Source organism: Talpa europaea, assembly GCF_964194135.1.
Source record: "Talpa europaea genome assembly, chromosome: 5".
NCBI classification, from domain to species: Eukaryota; Metazoa; Chordata; class Mammalia; order Eulipotyphla; family Talpidae; genus Talpa; species Talpa europaea.
The window spans coordinates 120174961-120187629 of record NC_140071.1 but is presented as its reverse complement, the minus strand read 5'-3'; the positions used below and the strand labels follow the sequence as shown (position 1 = coordinate 120187629).

Here is a 12669-nt window from a genome sequence, read left to right as displayed (position 1 = left end):
ACTTTGGTATTGTGTCTTACAAAGCCTGATTTAAGGCTATGGAACTGTGGATCTATGAATCTACAAAATCAAGCTTTTGAAAAACAGTTTTGGATCTTTGGATGTTTCTAGACTGGCATAATGAAAACTACTAGTGTTTGTAAACTCCAGAGTTCACTTAGTGCCTTCTTGATCACACAGAATTTTTTTTGTAAAAATAACTGAGAAAAATAACTGACTTTCAATTATTTTGAAATAATTGAAATTGTCTGTAGAGGTGGCCTGTTCTCTGGTTTCCCACTAATAACAGGCTTTGTCAATGCAGAGACAGTATATAATGTCACCTTTATGTTTTTTGCTGAGAAGTATGAATTCAAGTCTTTGGAAGACAAAATGACAACTTACTTGAGTTAGAGTAAGAGAATGCTTGTTCCTTGTCCCCTAAAATAATCCTATGTCTCTACCTTTTCCCCAGGGCAGGAACACTAAGTCAAATTCTGTGGGGCCTAGCTCTGCTCAGGAAGCAGTGCTTACTTGAAAATTTCAGACAGGTGACCAGAAGCAATAAGTTTTTTCCATCCTCACCATCAGTGTAATAATCAATTTGTGTTTTTTTCTTTTATACAATTATGAAAAGTCTTTTGTAGTCTCCATAGACTTCCCCCAAAACCCTAAAATGGATTTCTATTTGGGAACTATGGCAGTAGGTTTAAGATGTGTAAAGTGTGAAAGAATGACATGCTTTGGACTCTGGGGTGATGGTAACAAACATTCACAAATGGAACTCTTGAGAGACCTGCTGCTACAATGGAAAGATTTTGTCCACTAATCCCCAGACCCGTCCTGGGAATTTTTATTGAAGACTTCATCCTGGGAAGCCTGGTGATCGATGCCTTCATAAAACGAACCTCCGTTGTGCAGGAAAGTCCCCACTGCCCGCCCTTGCCGGGCATGACCCACAGCATCGCTGAATACTTTGTTTATTTGTTCCTCCGAAGGCATCCACCAGTCAGGGTTGGAGGTACAGTGCATCCTAATGAATTCTGTGGGAAAATATACAAAATAAAAAACAAAAGGAGAGGAAAAACAGCTGGATTTTGCAGAAGATGAAAGTCAGGCTGCTTAAACTTTAACAAGTTCTGTAAAGAGAACTTTATGGGAAATCCAATGTAATGCCATGATGATGTCACTTGTTAAACCCAATGGATCCCATACTAATTTTCTACTCTTGTGCAAAAGTAAAGATCATGTTAAGTGAGACAATGTTCTGTTTAAGGAACACGTGCTGCTGAAATGAAAGGCATATTTAAGTTGTAATATGTGGGACATACCAAGCTTGAAAAAAGTAACTGAGTACATTTCAAAACCCATATGATTACCTGCTCACATTTTCAGAATGCTATCTCCAGAAGCACAGCAATCATTGCCATGGTATTCCTTAACCAGCTACTATTTTGTAGATTAAGTGCTATAAAACACAAAACCTCAGTGAATTGAGAAACTGCTTAAGTTTTAGTATAGAACTTTCCATATTCTTAAAATATTGTATTATAGGCTCTACGTATTTTCCCAATTGTGATATCTCTACATATACTGAAATATACTTTTGAACAAGATTTCCCCTAAATATTTAATTTTACCAGAACATAATTAGCATAACTGGAAGACTGAATATATATTAATAAAACTGGTTAAGACTCCAATGGAACAAATGTGACCTTCCTTGGGTTGAGTTCAAATTAACCCTTCTTTTTTTTTTCAAGAGGTCAGGTGGGGCCCATACAGAATTGCTAAGTTGCTATTTTAATAATTTGAGCATTTATAAACCGAAGAGAGTATTTTGAAAAAAATTCTAAGTCAAACTTTTTTCTTGCACAGCTGATTAAAAAATTCAAGGTGCCTATTATTTACACACTTTTTCTTCTCTAATATGCTCCTTCTGTAAGACAATAGTTCTGATTGTCAGACTGGATTTGTCTGAAATTTCTTAGTGCAATCCCAGCCCTATTTGTCAGTAGGAGAAGCTGATGCCTTCAAGTTACTGGCACCAGAAAAATCTAATGAACTGACCTATGCCCATCTCAGCAGAGTCCAGCTCAGCAGAGAAATTACTTTTTTTGGCATCATCCTCAATTTTGTGCCAGAGCTTCCAGTCTCACTCACCTCACCTAAGTCCCAGCCCTGGCTGCCTTCCCTGCCGAAAGAACCATGTTTATTCAGCTCCACACCCTAACGAATTCCCAGGAATCCTGGGTGCAGGCCTGGGAAACACTAAGGATGATTCTAAGTCCTAGGTCATAATCATTATGATGCAGGGCAGAGAGAAAGGAAAGTATTCCGGGAGCTCTAGGAATCAAATATTTAACCTTTTCCCTAGTATTTTCCTAGTGTTCGAAGCTTTTCACAACTGTCCTCAAATCATCTACAGCTAGACTACAGCTCCAGAAGTCAAGGGTTCTGTTTTCTATTTCTTCATCTTACTCAAGTCCTCACTGTATTAAGTATCTGACAACTGTTTAAGTAGTTTTCTTATCTCTACCCAGATTCTGCACTCGCATATGAACGCTAGAAGTAATAGGTAAGGTATGAGAGCACTGCAACCCTGCAACTCTGTGACAATGGCTGTTCTGTTATCACTCCCACAACTTCTACCTCCTCTTTCAGGATCCACTGTTGATGAATATTGTATTAAAAGACAAGGTTAGAGTTCATTCTATTATACAGACAGGAAGCACCTTCACAGACCCTCTTCCTTCTCACATCAAACCACCTTTTGGAATGGGATGGTGTGGAATTTGATTTCATTCCTTTCCTTGGCCATTCTAATCTTGCACACCACAAGGACGTCCACCCAGGGAGTCACCAGTCTCTTTATGAAGGGAATCCCATTTAAGTCACAGGAAGGATTTTAGCCTATGGGACAGGCTTAAAAATGTTCTCATCAGTTGCACTCAACACAAATAATCACCATTTCTTGCCCACTATTTTCTTCTCCTAAAGGTTGGGCGGAAGCTTGTCTCATCCCCAAGTGAGGCATGAGATGGAGAATGCAGATTCTGGATAGGCAGCCTGGACTGTGTTCGTCATAGTGGGTATGCAGCATTCTGAGGGCAACAGTAAGGTGCTTTGGGATGTATTTTTAACCCCTCAGTTCCACTGAATTGCTGTTTAAAATGTAAAATATTTACTAAGAATTCCTGGAAAGGGATGTAGCTGTGAAGCCCCTAATTTTGACTCCCTTATAAATCTTATGACAACCCAATCAAGTGCACATAAAGTATTTTTAGAAGGCTCCCAAGCTCACTACTACTTCTTGGTACCGATATAGTTATTCTAAGCAATTATATCAGCTCTGATGAGTTGGGGAATAAAGGAAAACCTTTATGGCTAGCTTGCTAAGACTTGGACATTTCCAACAGGGGACGCCCTGCAGCACCTGTGCCTACTTAATACTGGGTTTTCATTCCAGGTGGTTTTCTCAAGTATGGGCTGCCTGCACAGAATCACCTAGGAGTTGTGAGGAACAATACCTAGCTCCCTCAAACCTCCTGAATCAGCAGCACAGGGTGGACTAGCTGCACTAATCTGGCAGAATCACTGTGGGCATGCCAAAGGGAGTATGAGAGTGAGGGTCTTTTTGATAACTAGGTTCTTATCAGTGATTATGTTTTCACTGTGACATCCTCTCCAGGAAATAATTTAATCACTGTCCAGTGTAATCCAGTTTTGTCTTTCCAACAAATAAAACTGTTATTGAGCCGCACAGGTAAATATGGAGCTTTCTAATATAGACTTTTCAGGTGTGAATAGTGTTTTTGATGGCACTGTAGTATTTCTACCAGTCTAAGTCTGCTGCACTTACTGAATCAACTGGTACCTCTTGATTCTTCCTCCCCACTCTGACTGGCTAACCAATAGTACAGATCATCAGTTATACTGATGAATTAGTATTACCTAAGCAGTATTTTAACATCAGAAACTTTTTTTTAACTAATAGGATAAGGTATACTTTAGACACTAAAGAAAGTTAATTCTAAATACACTTAAGGAGTTGGGAGCAAGGCCCCTGGGGAAGGCAGCTATATGAGGAGGGGGGCTGGTCTACAGGCTACAAATGGAAATGGGATATACATCATTTTGATTTTTTTTTTAAAGTTCCACATCTTCCCTTCCTCTGTGCATTTTGCATTGCTCCAGTTCTGCTGATGGTGGCCTTCTCTGGTGACAAAGAAAAATCTGAATTTAAAGCGTGAAACATGAGGTGTTACACAATGCTTATGTGCCATTAAGTGAGAACACCAAGGCTAAAGCAAACGAATAATTTTTAAGGAATTCTTGATTCCAAGTAGATGGGCCACATGAAGCCTATAAGGTCTTAGCGGGTGTGGGGAAAAAACCAAATACAGTAAAGGCTGAACACTTGCACGGGGGAGCCACAGCCAATGCGGTGAAATGAGATCACAGATGGCGACACTGAGCGGAAGGATGCAGTACCTCGGAGGCATGTTACTTTAACTGGATCCAGAGGGCGTCTTTCAGGACCTGTCTCTCCTGACTGCACTGACCTTTTCCTTTTCCCAAGGCCGCATGAGTACTTAAGCTCATCGGTTGTGAAAACAAATCTGATGAGGTATCGAAGGAGTCGTCTCCCATCTTTCTTTGAAGAATTTACAGCCTCGTCCCACTGTTTGCTTGTTATGTAGACAGGATAGTTGTTCAACAGCTGCTTGCTTCCCTGGAAAAGCGAAATATTTTTCTCATTACCTGCTTAGCCAGCCAGGCAGAAGTCGAGGCCATCTCCATTTCAAAGGCAAACATGCCTTTTAACCAAGCGGCTATGCTGACAATGAACCAGGTATTGAAGAGCACAAGTAATTGCTCACACTCAGAACGGGCACTTTTCAAATTACATTTGCATTTTCTATAACAAGAGCCAATGAGGTATAATGAACACCTTTGAAAGAGGAGCTATTTATAACTTGCATTTTAACAGGTAGGTTAAAATGTGTCAAGATCCAATGACAGGGAACACTATTTAAATATAACCTGTAACTTTCCTTTTCAATCTATTAAAATATGCAAAAATGACTTTGAAGAGCGTGATCAAATAGGTCTCTTCATCCTTTGGTTGGCGGTTAAGTACTTTCAAAATGATGCCAGTGGACTATTTTCAGAAGGTGGTACTAGTGTCTAATGTACTAACACCTGATAGCCAACGCATTACCGTGGAATCAACATTAAAAACAAATTAAAAAAGAGGGAAGCTTGGCAACTGAAAAAAATAATTGTTAGTGATAATGCAAAACAGGTTTCCTCAAATTATAGCTTCCGCAAATGTCACTATGTCAACTCAAAATTTTTCTTACTTTTCACCTTCATAATTTATGTCTGCTATAAAATTCCCAAGCTAAATAGCTGCAGAGGGACTAATTATGGGAATTTCTGTAACATTTATAAGGCATGTTTAGTCAATTGCACCTACACAACCATTACTTTAGTTCCGGTTGTCCATAAAATTCTACAGTCCAGGACAAATTAATTAACCCATGATCTCAGTTTTTAATGTACTCCTTTCCTAGTAATTAAGGTGTACAAAATAAAGACGGGAAAACTCATTCAGTTTTACAACTCTGCAAATTTACTACAGGTTATAAATTTGGCACTGTTTGGGTCTGATAGGGTTTTATTTTAAAAAATGGTCTGTTCAGTGAAGCACTGAAAAAGGAAAATGGTAGAGGTGCCAACAGGAAAGAGGCAGCTGGCCTGCCTATCCACAACAGCCACTGAGTCACATACCTGCACCATTACCTTGGATCTCCTATCTCCTGGAGCTGGCAGTATGTGACTCAGTTATGTGCTTTGAATTCAAGCTCAGTTCTAGGTCTTATCTGAAGCATTCCTTGAGCAAACTGCTTCAAATTGTTGGACTAAAGCTTTCCCTTCTGTAAAATGGGAAGAACTTTTCTCCTAAGTTTGAGATGCAAGTGCTTGGGAACATAAACCAACCCTGAGTTTTGTCTACAGATGGCAGTGGCGGAGAGGCTCCAGGGAGTCATGCACCCTCTTCAGTGAGCCTGACTGTGGGAGATGGAGAAGTCAAAATGGCTGAAGAAGTGGTGGTTTCTTCCATAAAGAAGAGGAGCGGAGAGTAAGGGCTGAGAAGAGGCACATAGGAAGAGGAGTCCATTGCCTCCAGGCACAGGGAGGGAAGGGGTCACCAGGGATCTGATGAGCTCTCCCCGAGTCCTCACAGCAATGGATGGGGTCTTGGATCGTGGGAACCCAGGGCTGGCTTCCTCAGACCATGCATGAATTGTCCCAAGTATTTTTGTAGAAGAACCTTGCTAAAAAACTGTCATATTTAATGAGTGACTGAAGAGCAGCCTGAGGCCCACCCCACTATACCCCTGGCATTACAGTCCCTCACAGCTGGTGGTACTGACGCAATGACAAGGCTGGGCTCTGGGGCAGGACCCAGGCAAGTCACTTAACTTCCCTAAACTTTAGTAAGACAAAACAGGGAAAGTCCCAGCTTACAAATTTGCAGTGAAGAGTCCTCTAATCTCTCCACCTGAAGATAAGCCAAAAAGGACTTGATTCTAATCTGCTTTGTTTAGTGCCTGACACAGAGCAGCTGCAATAAACACGTGTCACGGGATCAATCCAGTGAACACCTCTGTGGATGGTAAACTCTTACTTTTTTCTTCATCTTTTTTTTGGTCGGTTTTTTATCATCATTGTGGCATTCATTTGAAGAGCCTCCAATGACTATAAATTGACAAAGTTAAAAAACTATGGAGAGCAGACAAGGGGTATAGGGAACAGGATACTGAAAGGTTCGGCGCGGTAAAGAAAAGGAGAGCCAGGCTACATTTCTCAAAGGGAGGGAAAGTTTATTGCGCCCCGGACGGACCTCACACACCCAAGGTGGGGGTCAGTGAAGCCGCGCACGTTGTTAGGGGGAAGCAGGGTTTTATAGGGTGAGGAGAGGTCAGGTGGGTAGTTGGGCTCATAGGGCGGGAAAAGTTTGTAGGGCAGGTAGAGGTTCTTTGTCTGAGAAGACAAAGAACCTCTTTGTCTTAGAGGGAGGGGGGAGGCTCATTGTCTGAGTCCTCCAGGCAGGTATCCGCATTCCTGCCCCCCAGGTGGGCTTCCGGGTAGGCATTGCGGCCTGCTGCATGGACCTTTCAGATACCTCCAGTCCTTAAGCTGCAACTATCCTCTCAGTTAGCACACGGGTAAATCTTAGAAAAGGAGACTGCAGTTACTAGTAAAACCTTCTATTTATTAAACCTTATTCAAGTTTTAAAAGCAGCTTTCCCTCAGGGGCCTCCCCGGTGGCGCAGCGGGTTAAGCACAGCGCTGTGAAGCTGTCTGCAGCCTCTGCAGCGCGGGTTCGATTTCCACACGGCACAGCAGACCTCTCCTGCCTCGCCCACTGCTCCCCTCAGCAGTGTCTTCGGTCCGTCTGCCTGTTCTGCTCCCAGCTCTGTCTCTCATGAATTCTCTCACCCTCCCATACCTCTGGCCTGTACCATGTGTAGGGTAAAGAAAATGTCAGGCTTTTCTGCCCTTCCGCCATCAGGATAGATGATGGATCCTTGTCCTGAATGCATGCCTGATGGCGGGCACCTGGAATAGGGTGTGGGCATAGGTAGATGGGATTCAGCTGAGGTAAGACTGTGCTTTTAAGGGCGGCGTCACGGGGTGATGCCAGCAGCCCCAGCCAGCAGCAGCAGCAGCAGCAGCAGCAGCAGCAGCAGCAGCAGCAGCAGCAGCAGCAGCAGCAGCCGCCGCCGAAAGAGAAGCCGAGAAGCAGCAGAACAAACGCTAGAGAGCCCAAATAGAGTGAAGACTTGCTGGGGGCTGGGAGGCCTGCCATCCTCCCAGCCCCCCAGCCAGCACCCCTGCCTGCCATATGCCTGGTGAACCCCAAATAAAAAACCTGCAAAACTACTGAGGACTCTGACTCCTCCTTTACCCGGTCTGCATGGGATCAGAGAACCTGCACTGTGCCCGGTCCGGCCCTTACACCATGATACTTGTAAAAATAAATAAATCTTTAAAAAAAAAAAAAACAAAACAAAAACAGCTTTCCCTCAGGTGTGTGAGTTCAGCTGGCAAGGCAGGATTCCCATAGCTGTTTGGCTAAGGAGAATAAATCCTTCCCAAAGGTCAACTAAGTCAAAAGGCAGAGCTGGGAACCCTCTATCTCAATTAAGAGCGCATCCCTAAAATCAGAGTTGAGGCTATTTCACGATGGGAGGTACTTGAGGTAAGGGAGTAGACAATCCAAGGAAAGAGCTTTTTGCAAGCCCTTAAAAATTCCACTCATACAGAACAACTCATCAGCTCTTCTAAAATGTAGCAGTTCTATACAAGATGTGGAAATGCCGTTTAGAGGTAATTTTCTTCAAGAAAAAGGAACAGAAAGAAAATAATTTACAGCCCCAAACACAACTTGGAATGTTCTCTGTATTGTGGATGAGACGGGTCTTTGTTTTAGCACAGTTAATAGAAATGTGATTAATAGTGGGGCCTCCCAGGTGGAGCAAGGGGTTTAAGCACAGCACTGTGAAGCTGTCCGCAGCCTCTGCAGCATGAGTTCAATCCCAGGCCGGCCACAGAGCTACCTGCATGGCGGGGCAGACCTCTCCTGTCTCTCCCACTGCTCCCCTCAGCAGTGTGTTTCAGTCAGTCTGCCTATTCTGTTCCCTGCTCTGTCTCTGGTGAATTCTCTTACCCTCTGTACCCCACCCCGTTTCTTGTATGCATAAATAAATAAATCTTTAAAAAAAAAAGAAATGTGATAAATAGTACTAAAGTGAAAAGTTTATATGCCTGAAATGACAGAAACAGTAATGATGATGATGAAGGCTAATGAAAGTTTAAGTAGTCTTATCCAGAGGAATTTTTTTCTTTTATTCTACTTTTATATGTTTTTATAGAATTCTGACTATATATTCTCTTCAATTAGTCACTAACAGGTTAGTCAACTCTGACCTGTCATTGAGTTATTTTGAAAAAAACCAAGATGAACATTGTTTAAGGTTTTCATAAACTCACAACTGAATGGAAGGCACAGGTATAGATTAACTAATAAACAAATTCTGAATTAGCCATATAAAACCATGTGCTATGTGAGCACACAGGGGTATTGCAACCAGGGAGAGCTTCTTGGAGGAAGTAGGCTTTTCAGATGTGCTTTATGTATAGTATAAATGTCAAGGAAAGAAATGTGGACTTCATTCTAGGAATCAAAGTGTTTTAAGCATGTGACGATGACTTCAGATCTATATTTTAGAAAAGTAACTTTCCAATATACCGAGTAAAGAAAAAAGAATCTTCTAATTTGTTAAAGCATGGTAAGTAAAGACGGAGAAACAGAAGAGGGTCCTGACATGAAGTCTAAGGCAAAAGGTGAGTACAGAGAAGGTGGGGTTGAGGTCCTGGGGATGATGAGGACTAGTAACAGGGCCCCTGGACTAGATGACTGGAAAGTCACTTGCAGAGCATTCTGATAAGCTGTGAAGACAGAATCAGATTTCAGGGGGTAGAAACACAAATAGGAACTAAGAGAGTGAAGAAAATGGATATAGATTTTTCAAATGTTTAAGCAAAAACACTAAAAAATGAGGCCACCCTTTAGCAAGTGCCTTTTGGGACAGGTACTGGGGATGCTGATGGGAGTGAGACCAGGGCTTAACCCTCAAGGAGTGAGATGTGTCATGGTGGAGAAGGAAATTGCTGACAGAGGATGCTTTGGATGATGGAAGGCAAAAGGAAGGACAAAAATTGATGAAGAATCAAAGGAAAGTTTCCTTTTAGGGTGGAAAGACTCGAATGTGTTTGATACCCAAGGGAATGCTCCAAGAGCAAGGGAGAGCTCACTGCAGGGGATGAGGAGTAAGTGAGGAGCAGAGTCCTAGAAGGGGGAGGCAGCATTAGGTCACAGAACAGACATTACTAAGAGGGAGGCACAGTGCTTCTTTTGGGGTATGGGATATGCATGAAGTAATCAGTGTGTTGGGATTCAGTGGATTAAATCTGTTTTTGTCTCTTACTTTTTTTGCTGAATTCAAGAGGGTGGGCGGTGGCACTAGGATTAAGATGAGGGCTGCAGGCAAGAGCAGACCTGTGAAACAGCACTTCTGAATTACAGGGAGAGGGAGCAACTGCTAAACAAGTCTGGGGCTACACTGGTATATAAGAGAGTTTTATTCTGCACTAAACTGATGCATTTTCTATCCTCTACTCTCTTATGTGCAGAAAACTGGAAACTGTGTTCTTGGTATTTCTCCAGAGGACAGAAACAGGAAGAACATGAGTGCAGTTGGATCTACTGAATGGTAAGCACCAGGGTGGAATTTTAAGATGATTTTAAGTAGACATAGGGATGTCAACAGACCAACATCCTAATATTAACAATTTCATAGGTAAAGAAATTTTAACTAATTAAATAGTATATTATCTACGGTTATCAATCCAAAACATTGATTACTCCAGAAGGTACAGTGAAGGGTCTTCTTCCACTTGACTGAGGTTCTAAAATCATAAGTTAAAAATAACATCTGCAGACTGAACTTTGTAAATCCTGAAAAAATGTACCATGTTTTAACAGATACATCAATACCATCAAATAGACCTTTACTTGGAAGACATTAGTTTCCTCCACAGTAAAGAAGGAAATGCTCATATTTGGGGGCTCTAATGTCTGGAAACATCCATCCAAACACTTGAGTCTCACTCAGCATGGAGGAGGCCCGAAGATGGGGTACTCAGGAACACTGGTTCTGCCTGAGGGAATGACAGGTCCGTGTTTCCCGTTTTGGGTTCCTTTGTGAATTGGTGGAAGAATTTCCCACATAATTTAAAATGCTATTCCATCCCTCCCCACCTTGAGAACAGATCTATTATTTGTGAGTTAGAGCCTCACATGCTTTTACACCACAGCATATATACTCCAAACTGTATTTGCTAGTCAACTTGTTTTGGCATAGATGGATAAATCACAAAGGTGCTTCATCTTAAGGAAATTCCAAATGGAACCCACTGATCTTTAGACTAAATACCTACCTCGGTGGGCTGGTCAGCTGGCTGTGGGATCAGGAGTTGGTTGTGGTGCTGCAGCACTGTCTTCAAGTAATCTAAAACAGTCTGGCAGGGCACTGGGGGGAAGAAATGGCAAGCATTACACATTAGCTATCCTGTAACAAGAAAACAACTTTAAAGTCTAAAAAGATTTTTGATGTAAACTTCTAAAAAAAAAACCACTTATTTTCTCAAGAAAATAGAATCTTCTTTCATTTGACATCCGTAGTTATTTCAGTTTGTAAATACAGAAACAGATGCTATGGCCTGGGGAGAATTTTTAGGCTCAGCACAATTCACTAAAAACTTTCAAGTAAAACTTACTCTAAGATGAATTTGGGTCAACAATAACTATCAATGAACAACTTACAGAAGAGCTAGGTCTTTGATTCAAGTTGTCACATGAGCACCCAGTGAGGCTTTTAAAAATTAAAGTACTGGAAGATAATGTTTCATTAGTCTTTAATCAACAATATAATACTCATTTCTAAGGACAGATTCATTCCTACTTTTTCAGTAAAGCAGGAATTCCATGCAATGTAGACCTGCATTCCAACACAAATATACCTGGCCATAGTTCTTCTCTTGGGAAGCTCCACTGATTTGGCTATTAAGTGTTTCATTAATAGCTGCACTATTTTTTTTTTTTTTTGCGACCTCCTCTTATAGAATCGAGTATTTACAATAAAAATCAAACAGCTGTTAACCCAACATAGAGACAGCCATTTTTTGTACTATTGCATAAATAATTCCTACATCTTATGATTTATATTAGTGTCCTTTCAGGAGTATTAACTAATTGCTTTTAAAGGTCTTGGTAGTTTCATTCATACCTAATATATGCAAACTATTGCCACAATCTCTCTCTCTTTTTTTTTTAAGAGAAGCATTTTATTTTATTTTATTTTTTAAAGATTTATTTATTTATTTATACAAGCATTGGGTACAGTCAGAAGCGGAGGACGGTGAGAGAATTCACCAGAGCCAGAGCGGGGAGCAGAGCAGGCAAAAGGACTGAAGAACACTGCTGAGGGGAGCAGCGGGCTGCAGGAGAGGTCTGCGTGCCATGTGGGACCCTCCTCCGGTGGCCGGGAAGCAGCCGGGGATAGAACCAGCGCTCAACTGCTGCACCACCGGGGAGGCCTGCCACAATCTCTCTTAGCTGTGTATTTTCTTAAGACGTTTTTGTCACATTAGAGATAATAAAAAACATTTAAGGTAAGCCCCAATTTTAAAGTATTACCACTGAATTTTCTTCACTTTGCTTTTAGGTAAGATCATGTTATAACATAAATCAAAGACACCAACATCCATTTAAAGAATTTGAATGATAGGAAATATAAGTACATTTGGAAACTTGTTCTTGCCAAAAAAAATATTTTCTTAAACAATCATCCTTTTTGGGAGGAGAGGTGGTATTACATTCAATATATTTATTTGCCATAAATTTGGAACTTCCAAAAGTCCTGGATTAATGTTAATTTTCTAAAGAAATCCATATTTATGGAAAAACATAATTGATTTTTTCTGTATTCTCAGTTTTTATAATCCCAGAGTACTGGATCATCATCCCTATAGACCTGTGTCTTATAGACCAGT

General features: G+C 41.3%; 1 protein-coding gene across 1 annotated transcript in view; it reads right to left on the bottom strand.

Moving 5' to 3' along the window:
- Positions 1 to 804: 804 nt before the first annotated feature.
- The window catches only part of BEND4 (BEN domain containing 4), a gene marked incomplete at both ends in the record, with an annotated part of 31103 nt that continues 19238 nt past the window's right edge, over positions 805 to 12669 (bottom strand). Inside the window, 3 exons of the mRNA XM_084233196.1 lie at positions 805 to 1022; positions 4474 to 4714; positions 11056 to 11147. Coding sequence (XP_084089322.1) covers positions 805 to 1022; positions 4474 to 4714; positions 11056 to 11147 — 551 coding nt within the window. The remainder of the gene's footprint in view (positions 1023 to 4473; positions 4715 to 11055; positions 11148 to 12669) is intronic.